Source organism: Neltuma alba, unplaced genomic scaffold, assembly GCF_004799145.2.
Source record: "Neltuma alba isolate B1F8T4 unplaced genomic scaffold, ASM479914v2 tig00002217_pilon, whole genome shotgun sequence".
In the NCBI taxonomy this organism is placed as follows: domain Eukaryota; kingdom Viridiplantae; phylum Streptophyta; class Magnoliopsida; order Fabales; family Fabaceae; genus Neltuma; species Neltuma alba.
Window position 1 is genome coordinate 1 of NW_021632785.1, and position 15227 is coordinate 15227.

Consider the following 15227-nt stretch of genomic DNA (forward strand, 5'->3'; position numbering starts at 1 on the left):
TGCTAATTTCGTAAGCCATATACGTTATATACGGGGGGAGGAAACAATTTAAGGCTCTGTGTCATAAATTCAACAGTTTAGTCTTCAGTGCGCACACGCAAACCTTCCGATATATGAAGCAGTGTTTTATTTTTGAGGGGGTATCAAATAGCAATCGGCTGCTTTACAGATTGCAAGTTGAATTCTATTGCAACAGTGTCACTATCCATTCTTTCCTAAGTGCGAATAGACCGCAACCGCAGACAAGGTTTGTTTTCGTATGTCGACACCTTTTGGCTACAGTTAGCTGCCTTTCACGGCAAGTGGCTGGTGGCGGAACCTACCCACTAGTTTATATTCCGTCCAGACGGCTCAAATTAAGGCCCGCTTGCTATTTACTGGCGGAAGTAAACAGGAGCTGCGAGCTCAACCCTCGATGAATTCCACACACGTTGCATTTAATTACTATTTATTCTAAATATAAAACTCATTTATATATTATAAAATGAATATTATATTAGAATCAAAAGAGTACTTAATTTATCCTTTTTCTCATGAGAACTATAATCAAACCAAGTGAATATGGCTACCTGCGTAAATACGCGCTCCCCCCCTCCCACCCCACCCCACCCCACCCACACATCATTTGTTCCTAACTCGCTCCGATTTGGCAACTGGTCCGTTCACTACCAAATCCGTGGGCTTCTATTTTTTGCCCATTTCCCCGAATTTGTCTACCGTACATTACATGCAATATCAGTATCATATTAACTATGTTGAAATGCGCAGTTACAACACTTGAATTTAGAATTGCTTTCTGAAAAGATAATGTCGCTATCAATGAATTCTCTCTAACCCAGCAGTGTGTATATATATGTGACCATCAAAATTAAGATAGCGTCAGGCCTAACTGTTAAAAGTAAATAGATGGCAGTAAATTTTATATAAGGACTCAACAGAGATCATTGACGTCTTTTTGGCACCGATATAATGGAAATCTCTTCAATTATTCCTCATTAATATATTCTTGACACAAAAATAATAGTACCCTTGTATTCATAATATAAATTCTTTTTAACCCAGATTACGTAAATTAATAAAAGCCACTAAACTTTGTTGCAAATATTTCTCCCCAAAAATTATGTTAACATTCCAAAATTACTCTTAATTGAAGTTATTATTTACATCCGTCACCATAAAATCAAAGATGCATACTCTTCAGTAAATTGAGAATTAATCTATATGAAGAGAATTTTAAAGATGCACACTCTTCAGTAGATTGAGGATTAATTTATATGAAGAGAATTTTAAAAAATATGTTATAATTAGTTTACTAAATTTTATGAAGAGCGAAAACAACCGTTGTCTTTTTATAAAATGATTTGTTATGAACCGGGAGTAGCAATCAATAGGCGAAAGTTGTTCAGCTTCGGCGTCTTAAATAAGATGGCTCATTGATATTTATCTGGCCTTAACAGAGAGCAGCAAGTTGGGCTTTGTATGGCACAGGATGAGACCACCGCTATGTACAGATATAAAGAGACAAGAAGTTTGATAAAGATCACTTTCCCAGCTCTAAATTTCTCACTATCACAACTTTAAAATCATAGTAATTTAATAACCAGCGCAGCCAAACATATATATACATATACATATATATATGGAAAGTGAAAACCTACAAATGGCTAACAAAAGACAAGTACTTGTGTATAGTTTACTTTAACCTCCATGCCACAGCAAGCTGGAAAGTTCCACACCAATGGAAGTTGTAAATATTAAAGATCTTTCCAAAGCAATTTCTCTGCATTATATTCTCTACATTTATTTATAACCACGTCCACGCTTGATTATCTTAACCCAGGCTGAGCGTTTAATTTATTAGTGTAAAAACAAGTACTATCCACGTAATTTTCCTTGACCGAGTATTATTATTTCTTATCATTATTATTTGCCATAAATTTTGCACTTGATCTGATAAAAGCCTCTCCGCACTGTATAAGATCTTAATTAAACCGGGACTTACTCAGAAGGACTTAGGACAACCCTCACAAGCATTCTTCAATCACCTCAAAGACTCTTCAATTCTACCATGACTAAAACCTTAAGCTCTATCCCATTCTTCGTTTTCACACTTCCCTAAGTGCCTGTGATCCTCAATAGTAAGCAAGCGTAATCATCATATATATGCATATACGCACAGGGAACGCCATCAATCTGAACCACTAATTTTACTTTACTCTTTATCAATCAAGCAATTTCAAAACTGACTGCACCGCCATCTTCAATTCAACTAATAATCAATAATGATCAGAAGAACTTTTTGAAACAAAGATTAGCTAGGTTTCCTTCCATCGATGTTGCCGCCAATCTTCTTCAAGAAACTACTCATTCCTAGGTGTAGTGTTAGGGATTTCTCTTCTTTCACACCCAAATCCAACATCAAATCAAATTGAACAAAGTTATTGTCAAAGCTACAGTTAATCAATAAGCATGTTCTCTGACATACATAAAGTATTTATATTATATATAGACAAAGACAGTACATATAGTATAATCGGAAAATTAACAAGTTTCCAGGAAATATAGGACCTCTCCGGAGGGAATAATCGAGCTTACTGGGCAGTTTTAGTAATTACACTGCGTCAATATTTCCGCTCGGCTCCTCGTCAACTAGATCAGATTCGTAGAACACACCACGGGGTAAGAAAGCTGAAATGTCGTCCATCATCTGATCAGGGGCGAAAACATGATGATCAAATGGATCGAATCCCTCCCCCATTGAGCTTCCAAGTTGGCCTTCGAAATTATTAAAAATAGGGTCCACTTGAGGCATCACTAGCGTGTGATCACTTTCATGACTGCCAGTACTTTTTGTGACCAACGAATGATCAGAATCCGACGACTGATGCCCACCGTCGATGTCGGGGTTCTGGAATCTGGAAAGATCCGCCGGCAATTCGGCGTCCTGACCTGTAAGCTCTTGCACTAAGGCCATGAACTCCGAGGGGAGGACCTTCACCTTCATGGGGTTGGATATGTACACTACCTTGATGGGCTTCTTCTTGAATTTGTCGCTTCTTTTAGTCGGTGTCCTCTGTAGCACGCTGCTGTCCATTTCTCTTCAAGATTCCAACTTCACATGAAAGGGCTAAAAGGGCTTTGATCTTTTTATCAGGCGAGTTTCTGGGAAAGCTTTGATTTCGAAGATCCAAGCGAAACTTTGTTATTGGCGAAAACGAGGATCGATGGAATGGAAGGTAAGGTGAGGGGAGCGCCGAAGGCCAAAGGGATGAAGAGGCGCACAGCAATTTATATGGAAATGGGATAATTTATTGTACGAAAGCTGGCGAGTGTGTCTCACGCTCCGTCTCTGCGAATGGGGATAAGGGAGAATAACGGGTTTCTGATGCCATGAGCGCATCAATAATGCTGCCACGTGGATTGCTGACGCAGAGGGCTGGACTCATGATGATGTCATGGGTCCTCAAGTTGGCTCCGGCCGGAGTGGTCCCATGCTTCTCAGCGCTATCATCCTTGTCCTCCCTTGTCATAATTATCTTCAATCATTAATATAAGATTTAATTAATTAATTTAAAAAAATTTAAAAATTAGTTAAATTAGTTGTTTATGATAAATATATGTTTTTTTTAAATATTCTCACTAATAATTTGTATTAACTAGAATTACTCCTTCGGTCCTTAATATAGGATCTAATTCTTGAGTTGGTTTTGATCCTAAATATAAGAGCCATTTCTCATATTTATCAATTTTCTCTAAATTACCCCTATGGATACTCCCTTAACCATAATCAAGTAAAAGAGGGAGATGGGGATATTAAGAAAGATGATTATGGTGTTTTAGGAAAAATATGTCACTTTTCTTATAATTAACTAACTTACCTAACTTGCTTAATCTAATCAAATTAGTTAAATGGGTCTTATATTAAGGACCGAAAGAGTATTATTTGATGAAACCTTGAACATATACAACTTATAAGGACTACTTGAAAAAAATATATAGATATGAAAAAAAATAGATGGGGTCTATATTTAGGACCACATTAAAAGTCAAACAAGTTTTATATTAAGGATCAGAAGTAGTATATATACCATACTCGAATTAATAATATTAGCTCTCTGAAGTCTAATCTAGTCATGAACAAATATTAATGAAATTTTGTTGCTGATCGTAGAGTATTGAGTATTGTTAACAAATTCAGATTTAAAAAATAATTCGGCCTTTAAAATAAAGCAGGCTTTCCTCCCCCCCCCCCGGTTAGGGTTTTGTCGTGGGAATTGAACTAGTTTTTTTTTTTTGTGGCCAAGGAATTGAACTAGTTTGAGTTGGGAAGGAATGAAAAAATCATCCTCGACGGTTGACGCTTAAATATATGAAATGGACGTTTTCTTTGTTGGGTTTTGTTTTGGGAGGAGAAGGCACTCAAATATCTGAAATGCGTGTATGGTTTCAAAGCTACCAAAACAACGTGGCGGTGACTTTGGTGAGGTCGCGCGGAAAAGGCAATCAGCTCATCTGAATTCTTCTAAATGAAATTAACGTAGTGGTTTCGTAAAAACAGACACATACATATGATACGTATTAGCTGATGAGGAGTAGTTTTTTTTTCCCACTGCACGTGCCTTGACTTTCTTGAAATGAATCAAACGAAGCCGATCCACTCGCCCACACATGGATGCAATCAAAACGCATCTGTTGCGGCGTCCCCTTTTCAATAATTAATTACCAGTTGTCCAGATAAGATTTATGTGGGTGCCTCTTCCAAATTCCCGGAGCTGCTCCACACAACAACAGTTCCTGCTTTGACTTTCTTTAGATTACCAAAATTGGTTAGCTCGTCAATATCCCTGATCACTGCTTTTATTTTACCAGTAATTATTTGAGATTCGGTTAATAAATTTAGAAAGATTAAGTAAGATTAATAAATTACCTTAAAATACTTATATTTTTTTTCAACCTAAATTTCATGACTTGTAAACTGATATATATAATCCAATAATACACATACGTGTTTTAAAAAAATTATGTAATATAAGCTATAATTAATTAATTTAGCTTCATTAGTTTTCCTAATATAGTCGATTTTATCTCTCTCCTTTTTTTTGGGCCAACGGCATTGCATCTTGTATTAAAGATTAGAACTAGAATATTACAAATAGAAAGAAATATCAAAGGCCGCTAAACTGCAAACTTCCTTTAAAATTAATTGACTCCTTCGTGACTGTTTGAAAATTGAAAACCCAATCACAACAAAAGGATCGCATGTTTCGAGCATACATTGACACATATATACGCACGTAGTGACGCAATGGTTATGGGGCAATATTTTTTTTCCCAATACAAAACACACCTATTGGGCATATATTAACTAGATGCAAATCACGCCAATACTAACGCGACAAATTCTATTAGAACTTCTCAGTAAAACATGTTTGGACGGAGTAATATTAGAACAGATGACTTCCTGAGAATCTTTGTACTATGTTGCATCCCCCTTTTCTGAAAAAAGGGCACATTAATTACTTCGTGGGTGCTTTTGAGACACAACGATATTCGGCACATTTTTTAAGCGTAGGATTGTAAACTTAATTAATTCTCCTTGTGTGCGTGTGAATTATTTTTGTTGGACGAAGAGTGTCAATAATAAATAATAACAATAACACTTACCAAAAAAATAATAACAATAACAACTGCTGCTGCTTCTAATAGTAAACAATACTTTCAAATGCAAGCTCGTTTTATCCCATGTCCTTGCATATCTAATGTACATATTTGTATTACACACGGGACACATCAAATGTCTGTTTTCTATAAATAGAATTAATTATCACGTGGGTATGAGCCTGTTTGGTTGATTAATATTTTCTACCGACACAGTCAGGTCCTAGAAAGCAATATATTGATCATGTTATCAGATATGGCAACAAATAAATAAATAAATACGCCGACAGTGCGACTCAACGAATTAACTAGATACGAACTTAATTGAACAAGCTTTCTTCGTAATATTGTGGGGCGCGTCAAGCTTCTTATTAGGAAATCAGCTTGTTAGGTGACAAGTTATTATCATGAATAACAAGGTCACAATATTTTATATCCATTTAAGATTATTGCTTGGTACCGTAATAGTAAATTAGTAATCGCTGGTCAAAAAAGTAAATTAGTAATCAATTAACGACTCTACTCGCTGTTCGAGTATATACGCCTGCTTATCAGTAACATTACGTATATACCACCAGATAAACTATATTTGACGCATCACGTTATATGTTGCGGAAACTATTCAGCAAATCAAGTGAAGGAGAGCTACTTGAGCGCATGCAAGTGGATAAATCGAGGGCTGATTAAACTGTGCAATGTGACAGCCTTGTTATAGCACTACATCTCTGCTGTTAATATAAAAGTCAGTTGAGAATTAAACTTGATTATAAATATGAAATTTTCGTACACTTTATTCTTTATATTTATTTATCGTTAATTATTGTTTTCTTAAACTATAATTTACATGTTACACATTATATGAAAAGACGATTTCAATATAAATAAATTAAGAGAATATTTTTAAAAAATTAATATATATTTTTAACGAATAAAAAATTAATTAATTTTATGCTGAGGAGCGGGGATATTCCGTATACGAAATGAAGGGAAATGAAGGGGTAGAAGTTGGGTGCCGTGGGCAGCGGGCACACAGAAAGGGGAAGTTTTTGCGGGGTGGGGTTTTGACAGGCTGTGATCTGCCATGCAGCGGCAGCAATTAATAGCGATTTTAAAAACGTGAGTTCAAAGGGACGTTCTCACGAGTCCAGAGGGATCTGGATTCAGCACTAGGAGCGACGTGGAAGAACGCGGGCCGTCCAGACGACCGGCTTGACTTTTAAGAACTCATGCGCAGCGTTGCACTAACCTCTCATCAGCCATATGCGTTATCCAACGTTCATTTTTGGGACGGCCAACATTCTTCCACGTTTCTCCTAGTCCTCGCCTGGCATTGAAGCCTTTTCGGCTTTTCCCCATCAGCCCCCACACTCCCTCAAGCCTCAACTCTCTGCATGCATCTCTTTTATTATTTGTTGGGGCCCTGCTTCCCTGTCCCTGATGCGCCCAATTCATGAGTTATTTGAATAGAAACAAAACAGTAATTTTAAAAATATTTTTATAATATATGAAATAAATATATAAAAAACTTTGTTTCAATTTATAAAAAATACTTTTGAAAAGTATTTTTGAGTTACCTTGACACCCTCTTAGTCGACATTCACCAAAGTAATCAATGAAATCCTGATTGACTCCTCCGTACAAGGAGAATTAATTAATTTTTCTCCGCATACCCGTTTTCACCAAAGTAATCAATGAAAATCCTGATTGACTCCTCCGTACAAGGAGAATTAATTAATTTTTCTCCGCATACCCGTTCCTTTTTTTTCCCAACTCTTTTTTTCTTTTCGCTAACTGCTTTTTTTAACCGCTGAACAGACATGAGTTGCCATATATGTTACGCACAATCGAAAAAACTTAAATAGTTTTTTTTGTGAATTATACATAAGGAAAACTAAATTGAAAGTCCTTATGGTTTTTATCAATTTTAAATTAAGTCCTTATACTTTTTTTTATTAGATCTTTTAATTTTCTACTTTCGATCCATTGGTCCCTGCCGTTAAATATGAACAAACTCTGTTAAAAACTTTCATTATATCGTCTTCTTGCCCTATACTCTCCTGGCCTCACTATTCCCTCCCACTTGTCCATGACAAGTCTGACATGCTTTTACATAATTAAAAATCTGAGATGAAATAATACCTTGAATGTGAGATTGGTAAACATCACGCTGAGCTAGCAGAAGAACGTCATGACTTTCCGAATTCTTAGTTTTTATTTGGTGAACTAGGGTGCTTGTGGGTTTCAAAACCATTTTTTCAGTGTTTATCCTATAATTTTCCCAATATTACTAGTTATAAAAAATTTCCTCGTTGAGTACTTTGACCCTTACGGGAAGGTTATATTTATTAAGATGAATGATCAAAATTACAAATTAATTTCAAATACAGCTACAGAATTTTGAGGGGTGTTGAAGATAACAATAACAAGCAGTGATTTTCCCCTTGGTATGGTCAACGAATTTGAAAGTCACAACAGGGAGACATGATAAACAGCTTGATTTTCTTCTTTTGCTTTCTCATATCCTCATTGAAGAAGAAACCCAAAAATCACAGCAAAAAAATTAAACTTTAATTTTTTTTTGGTCAATTGAGGATCTGAGTCTTGAAATAAATAAATAAAAAAGAATAAAAAACTTCTAATAATATGTACCATCTCTAGTCCTATTTATAAGACCTCGTTTGTAATCTATAAACGAGGTCCTATTTACCGAAGGTAGTAATTTACAGAGTGAGATGGGAGTCTGCTTTCTAGGAGTTGTGAGGAGTAGACACAAAACCGAGAAGATGATATGGTGGGAAGGAGAGAAGGTAACAGAAATTTTTAATGGTGTTTCATTTTACTTAACGATAAGGACTAAGAGATCTAACAATAAAAAATTATAGGACTCAATTAAAAATCAAAATTGAAAATAATTATAAAGACTTATAAATTAGTTTTCCTTTACAAATAATATATAATGTTTAATTGTTTTGTACGTTTTATCAGTTACCTTAGGTACTGTTTATATAAAAGATCCATGTACGAATTGAAAGCACATCAATCTATTTATAATTTATAATAAAGCTTAAAACTCTCTATAGATTGTAGGTATATGATTTATTAAATTTTATAATATACTACCTCATAGCTATGATCCTTAATATAAAACCTACATAATTAATTTAGAGAAGTTAAAAAAATTAGTTAAGTTGACTGTTTATAACAAATATATATTTACTTTTAAAATATCTTATTTGATCATGTATTATGAAATTATCTTTTACAATCAATAGAAATTTTTTGAAAAAATTATTATAAATTTATAAGATAAAATGGACTAATGTTTTGTATTTAAGAATTAAGATCAAATTTAACTCCTAATTAACTTCTATATTTCATCAGGACTATGATACTAAATATAATATTTCAATTAACTTTACTTACAATATTTATCATTTTTTAAAAACTAATTTATCTAATATGATATAATAAACTAATCTTATATAGAGATGTTTTATGAAAATTACCTCATGTCTGTTGCAACTAACCGAAATGAGTAATATATGAATATTAACGAGACATAACTGCATTAACTTAAAATCCACCAACGCGACCGAATTAAGTACCCATGAACCGAAACATCACACCGCACGACCTTGCAAGCTCCCAGCACTGTAAAACCAATATGCTCATTTCATCTTATTTATTTATAAGACAGAAAGTAAAAAATATTTTTTTGTCCTATTTATGGGGCATCGAGAGAAATTTTTTGCATGGATGTATAATTTTACCCTCTATTTATTATTGTGTTGATTTTGTTTACATAAAGTATAATGTATATTAAATAGGATTAAAGTTGAAAGGTAATTAAATTTTAAATTAGAGTTAATAAAGTTTAAGATTTTTCTTGGTTTGTGTGAAATATATTGGAAATAACTTATAAATAGGATTAGAGGAGTATACATGAATATATTAGGAAACTGGTTTAACAAATCACGTTATTTAATTTATAAATTATCACTGTAAATTGAAAGTTCCAATAAAATGGAATCAAGGCCAATAAAATTGATTAATCCAGGTGAATATAAACCCTATAATTTCATATATTTTGTTGTTTGCAATGAAAGTTCCATATGTCTGAAGTAAAATCTTAATTAGAAGGATTTTGTGCATATATAGGGAGATTTATGCATAGATGGGAGAGATCTCTATATATGAATTGTGAATGCATAATTAAACCCAAAATATTAAAAATTGGACCAATCATTGAATCAGTCAAGGTAGTAGGTTAAGAATCAGTGGGTCAGATTGGAGTCGAATTGAACATCAAACTAGTGGGAAATAAAAAGTTCAAAAAATAATTTAAATTTTCATCATGCTATCTAAAAACTATATATTAATTCAATACCTTAAATTACAAATAAAATAATTATATATTTACAATTTTTTCCAGCCTTCTTGACAATTTTTTTACAAATTGACATCATAGTATCATATTCTCATTATACATTAATCCTAGCAAAATATCAAAATTATGTGATGAAAAAAATATTCCTACCTACAATCTATTAATTACTAAACTAATAACTATCAATAGCTTAAGAATGAAAAATAGTTTTTGGCTCAAATTTTTTTTTTTTTTTAAACAACCAAGTTAACCCACCAAACCAGGCAGGATAATCAGGTTGCTCCAGTTTACACTGGGTCACTCTCAAATCAATTTGACTCTGGTCTACCTACTCAACCAGAATGGTTACCTGGCCAGTTCACTAATTTTGGGCTAAACCAGCCAATCTAGCATGGGTTTGTATGCAACTCGTAGAAAACAGGAAGGCAGAGACTCATGAACGATTAATGAAGAAGAGTCATCATGTGTCCATTAATTTCCCACTAGGGTGCATGTCACAATCTCCAACACCACTCCGGTTCTTATTATCTGTTACTTGCATGAAGGGATTTTAATCTTTTTTAATTGTCACTTATACCCTTTTTTAATGCTTCATTTTTAATTCTATTCCTATTAATTATAGTAAATGTGCAGAAAGAGAAAATAAATGAGAGAAAATATACTGTATTTAATGTTCTCTTAATAAGAACGAAAATGAAAGATTCGAACTATTTAATACTAGAAACTCCCATGAGTACAAATAATCAGGGCGAGAGTAATATAATCATCAAATGGAATCAAGGAGGCAGACACGACAAAATAGTGATTCCTCATCGCATCTTTCCCCGCTTGCCTACTTGCTTTCCCCTGCACTCCGCCACTATGCGCCCCCACACCTTCCCAACATGATTATCAGCCTGTTTGGCAAGACACTTTGGGAGGACAAAAATAGCTCGCAAATGTAATAAGTTAATTTGTAAATTTGAAAATTATTTGTCACAGTTTTTAATGAATCTGATTTATGAGTTAAAAGTTATTTTTAAAGCACGATTAGAAAAATATCCAAAATTTACTTATGTCTTATGTAAGAGTAGTTTTTTAGAATTAAAAGACACTTTTGCCCTTATATTTATGTTGTTGTTCTTATGCTTATCTATATATATATATATTTTTGCTTCCCAATTATTTTTTAGTTATTTATTTTTAATATTCTCTTTTGAAAATAATTTTTAAGAGTTTTTATAATATTTTAACTTTTAATATTATTTTTTATTTCATATTTACATGAACTATGTAGAGTATATCATCCAATTAATTATGTAATATTATTTGTTCAATTTCTAATTTAAATATATTTTATTATCAAATATAACTTTTCCTATTACAATAATTTAAAATTATTATATTTTGTAAATTCATATTTTAATCATTTTTTATTATTTAATAAAAGTCATATCTATTTTGGTCATTTTACAAACTAAATTTATTTATTCAATTATAATTCAAATAAATTTTTTACTTTATAAACTAATTTTTATAAAAGTCAATCCAAACACAAATCACATTACTCAACCTAACTCTTATCCAACCTCACTTATTTCAGATTGAAAATAAGTTACTTTTTCACTACTAATCCAAACGGACCCTATATCTCTATTATTTTTCTTCAGTTTAATGGGACTAATCATTTGAAATTACAAGCAGGATTAAACTTATAATCTCTTGGTTACTAATTAAAGAGTATTTTATGTGACCATAAACTGCATAAAATCAGGCATACAAGGATATGCAATTAATGTCGTCATTTAATTTACTGCTGATTGCCCCAGGCAAGTGATGGTGATTTCTTGACCCAGCTTTGATTTCATCTTCTCCCTCTCCCCGGGAAGAACAAAGAGATGTTTGAACAGGAAGCATACAAAAGTACCCTCTTTTGGCTGTTGCGAGGTGTATAATAGTACGTAAAGTGGACATGAAATGGAGCTTCTTCTGTGTAGGTATATTTAATGAAAGGCTCGCTGTAATTAACATGGTTCAACTCATCAACCCAGAAGACATTTAATGATGATGCGCCGATTTCCTTTTTACTTCTACTTTTGATGTTCCCACCTAATTTGTCATCATGCATGGTGCCTCGTTCTGATGTTACAACAGTCTCTTTCTTACAAACCTTTCTCTTCTGGTCTCTTCCTATAGGTTGATTCAAACCTTTCAACATCAACCCCTGCTACTTTTCTGCATATACGTGATGGTCGATTCTCGAACAAACAAAACTAAATAAAAAATCAAACACTTGGATGGCTATTTACGCAAGTTTAAAGTCGTCTACATTACAGCCTGGAGCTCATCATCGGAATATGGGATATGCCAGTTTAAAGAGAACAAATCATTCCATTATTATTCTGTTCATATATATTGATATTCTAGTTCAATGCACCGATGGTATTTGAATTAACACGCAATGAAAACGAAAGGAGTGGACAAATGTGAGAAAGCCCTATGGGTGTGTGTATATATATATCTTCCTTAACGGAACTGACACTGATGGTAAAGGGGGGTGGAATTAAGAGATAGCTGATGAGGTCATGAAATGGATGAAACGGGCAAGGCGGCGCAGTGAAGTTAATTAATAAGTGAATGAAATTTGAAAGAAAATGATGTGATTAAACGTCAACGAAAACCTAGTGTACACGTCACGAGGTCAGATGGATATGCATGATTAGCTCCAGACCTGCAGGAGAGTGTGGCACGTCATGGTTACTACCATTTTATGGGTGGATCTTCATTCAGGGTAATTACATCCAAGGCATTCATTGCCTGTGGATCGCTTTGTCTGACACGACCATCATTGATGTAATTACCGCGGAAACGAAGAGCCTGGAAGCTAATCTTTCTACCCCAATTCCTTAACCATTGCGAGTCTCTTGCCATTGACTCCTGACTTGTTCATCGCAAGTTAAGATTTTTATGGGTGGAATAGAATGAATCTCTTGCATTTGAATAGAGTGCAAAGGTGATTGTGATTTAACTTAATCTCAGTTCGATTTTGCTTAGATTTTCTAGTTTATATATTAATTAGTTTTAATGGCTGAATTTTTTCCGTCATCGGATTAATTTATACTGAATTTAAAAATGATCATTGGCAGCCCCAACAAGTCAATGTGAGATTACACGGTGGATGAAGATATATGGGGTTGCGGAGCCGTGATGGACTGGATCACCGCCCCTAGTCCTCCGGAAGGTGGGCTTTTGAAGTCTATTTAATTAATATCATTTCTAATTCTAATTATAAAACCTTATTTATAGACTATAAATAAGGTCTTATAATTAGAATCAGTTATAAATGATATCTTATGATTAGGATCGGAGGCAGAAACTCCTTAACGGTCAATGCATATAATCAATGGAGCCTTCTCCAAGTAGTTCTTGCTAATCAAACAAGCGGCCATCATTATTTCTTAAATATTTTTCCAATTCTTAATATAAGACCTAATTAAATAATTTAAATAGATTAAAAGTGTTAGTTAAATTAGCTAATATGAAATATTTTTTCTAAAATATTTTAAATATCTTCCTTAATTCCCTCCCTTCCTCTTCCACTTGATTATTATTGAGGGAATATCAATAGAATTAATTTTAAAAAAATTGATAAACATATAAAACATGTTTTATATATAAGAACAACATTAACTTCTTAATTAACTCCTATATTCAGGATCGAAACAGTACTATTTTCTTAGGGTGTGTTTGGATTAGTGGTGGCAAAACTGACTTTTATTTCATATGACTTTTGCAAATGTTAATTAGAATAAAAGTCAGTTAGTATAATGTAATTTATGTTTGGATTGACTTTTATAAAAGTCAGTTTGATAGGTTGAAACTTGTTTATATAAGTAATAAAAAAGTAAGTTTAGATATAAAATGACTGAAAAAGATATCATTTTTCTCCGAACTAATCTGCCTGACTTATAAATTGATTTGTAATATAGTGGTATGTATAAATATTTTAGAGAGATTACGTAACATATAATATAATTAAGTAATTTATTTAGTTTTCATAATCCTTCAAATTAGTTCCCTTGGTTTTACATTAAGAACCTGAGATAGTATATCGTATACATATAAGTTGATAAATTTAAGAAAAATAATTAAATTACTATTAAAAAAATCAAATTATTGAATCAAAATAAGACCCACTTAAACACACTTATCTATCTTTTTATCTTCATTTGTTTTCTTTCTCCATGTTGGCAACTGTAAAAGCTCAAAATTTGAGCTTCCCACCGCAACTGACTTTTGAGGCAAAAGTTGGTTGTACAAAAGATTTATCCAAACAACCAACTGCTTCAATTTACCTACAAATATCAGTTTCATCAATTTCAATGCACTTTTTCTCCTTCTAACGGCAATCCAAACAGGTGCTAACAAGCCCACAGAACCCCTTCTTGTTATGATTATCCATCCGCTAAGTCACACTGTTTTCTTTTTTTGCCCAAGCGAGGCTGCAGATCTTATATGCACCAATGGCAACGATTCTCTCTCATAGTCATAATTTTATTGTCAATTTTATGTTATAAATTGCGGGCCAATCAGTCACATGACTGAATTTTCACGTGTCTTTGGTTGGTAAAGATTGTCTTGTCTTGGATTTGATATATACATATATCATGGACTTGCTATTTGTGTGTGCGTGTGCGTGGTGTGTATATATATAAATGAGCCCGCGTGCTATCGCTGGTCATCCACCCTCAGAACAGCGGCCAACTAACCAGTTGACTTCTGCCCGGGGGCACCTAGTTCGATGGAATTAAATTAAATATTAAATAAAGAGTGGACAAAACTCACACACGTAAGCACGATAAACAAGGACTAAGAAAATATAATTAGAAAGCTACCTACAACTTGCTAGCCTTTTTACTCCAAACGGCAAATTGAATTTCCTTTTACGGTTACGGGTAAAGATTAGGTTTCGCATAAACTATGATCTTATAAAGCTCGGGGTCAAGTGACTTGGGCCATACGATGGAAAAGTAAAAATGTTGGTTGGATGAAAATCTCCCGTGAAAGTGTAATTTACCAATTGTACTCACGGCGAGGGATTTTGCAGTTTTGTTGACCTGACAAGGCCCAGTTCTGTTTATATTTGGGCCAACGAGGCCCAGTTGGGTGATCGGATAGGCATGGCCTGCACCAAACTCATTTT

The 15227-nt window shown here is 33.6% G+C and overlaps 1 protein-coding gene across 1 annotated transcript; it reads right to left on the reverse strand.

Annotated features, from left to right (window-relative positions):
* Nucleotides 1-2611: 2611 nt before the first annotated feature.
* Nucleotides 2612-3094, reverse strand: LOC114720320 (sigma factor binding protein 2, chloroplastic-like). Its single transcript, XM_028905966.1, has one exon. The coding sequence runs from the start codon at nucleotides 3092-3094 to the stop codon at nucleotides 2612-2614; it is 483 nt and encodes a 160-aa protein (XP_028761799.1).
* Between the last annotated feature and the right edge of the window lie 12133 nt (nucleotides 3095-15227).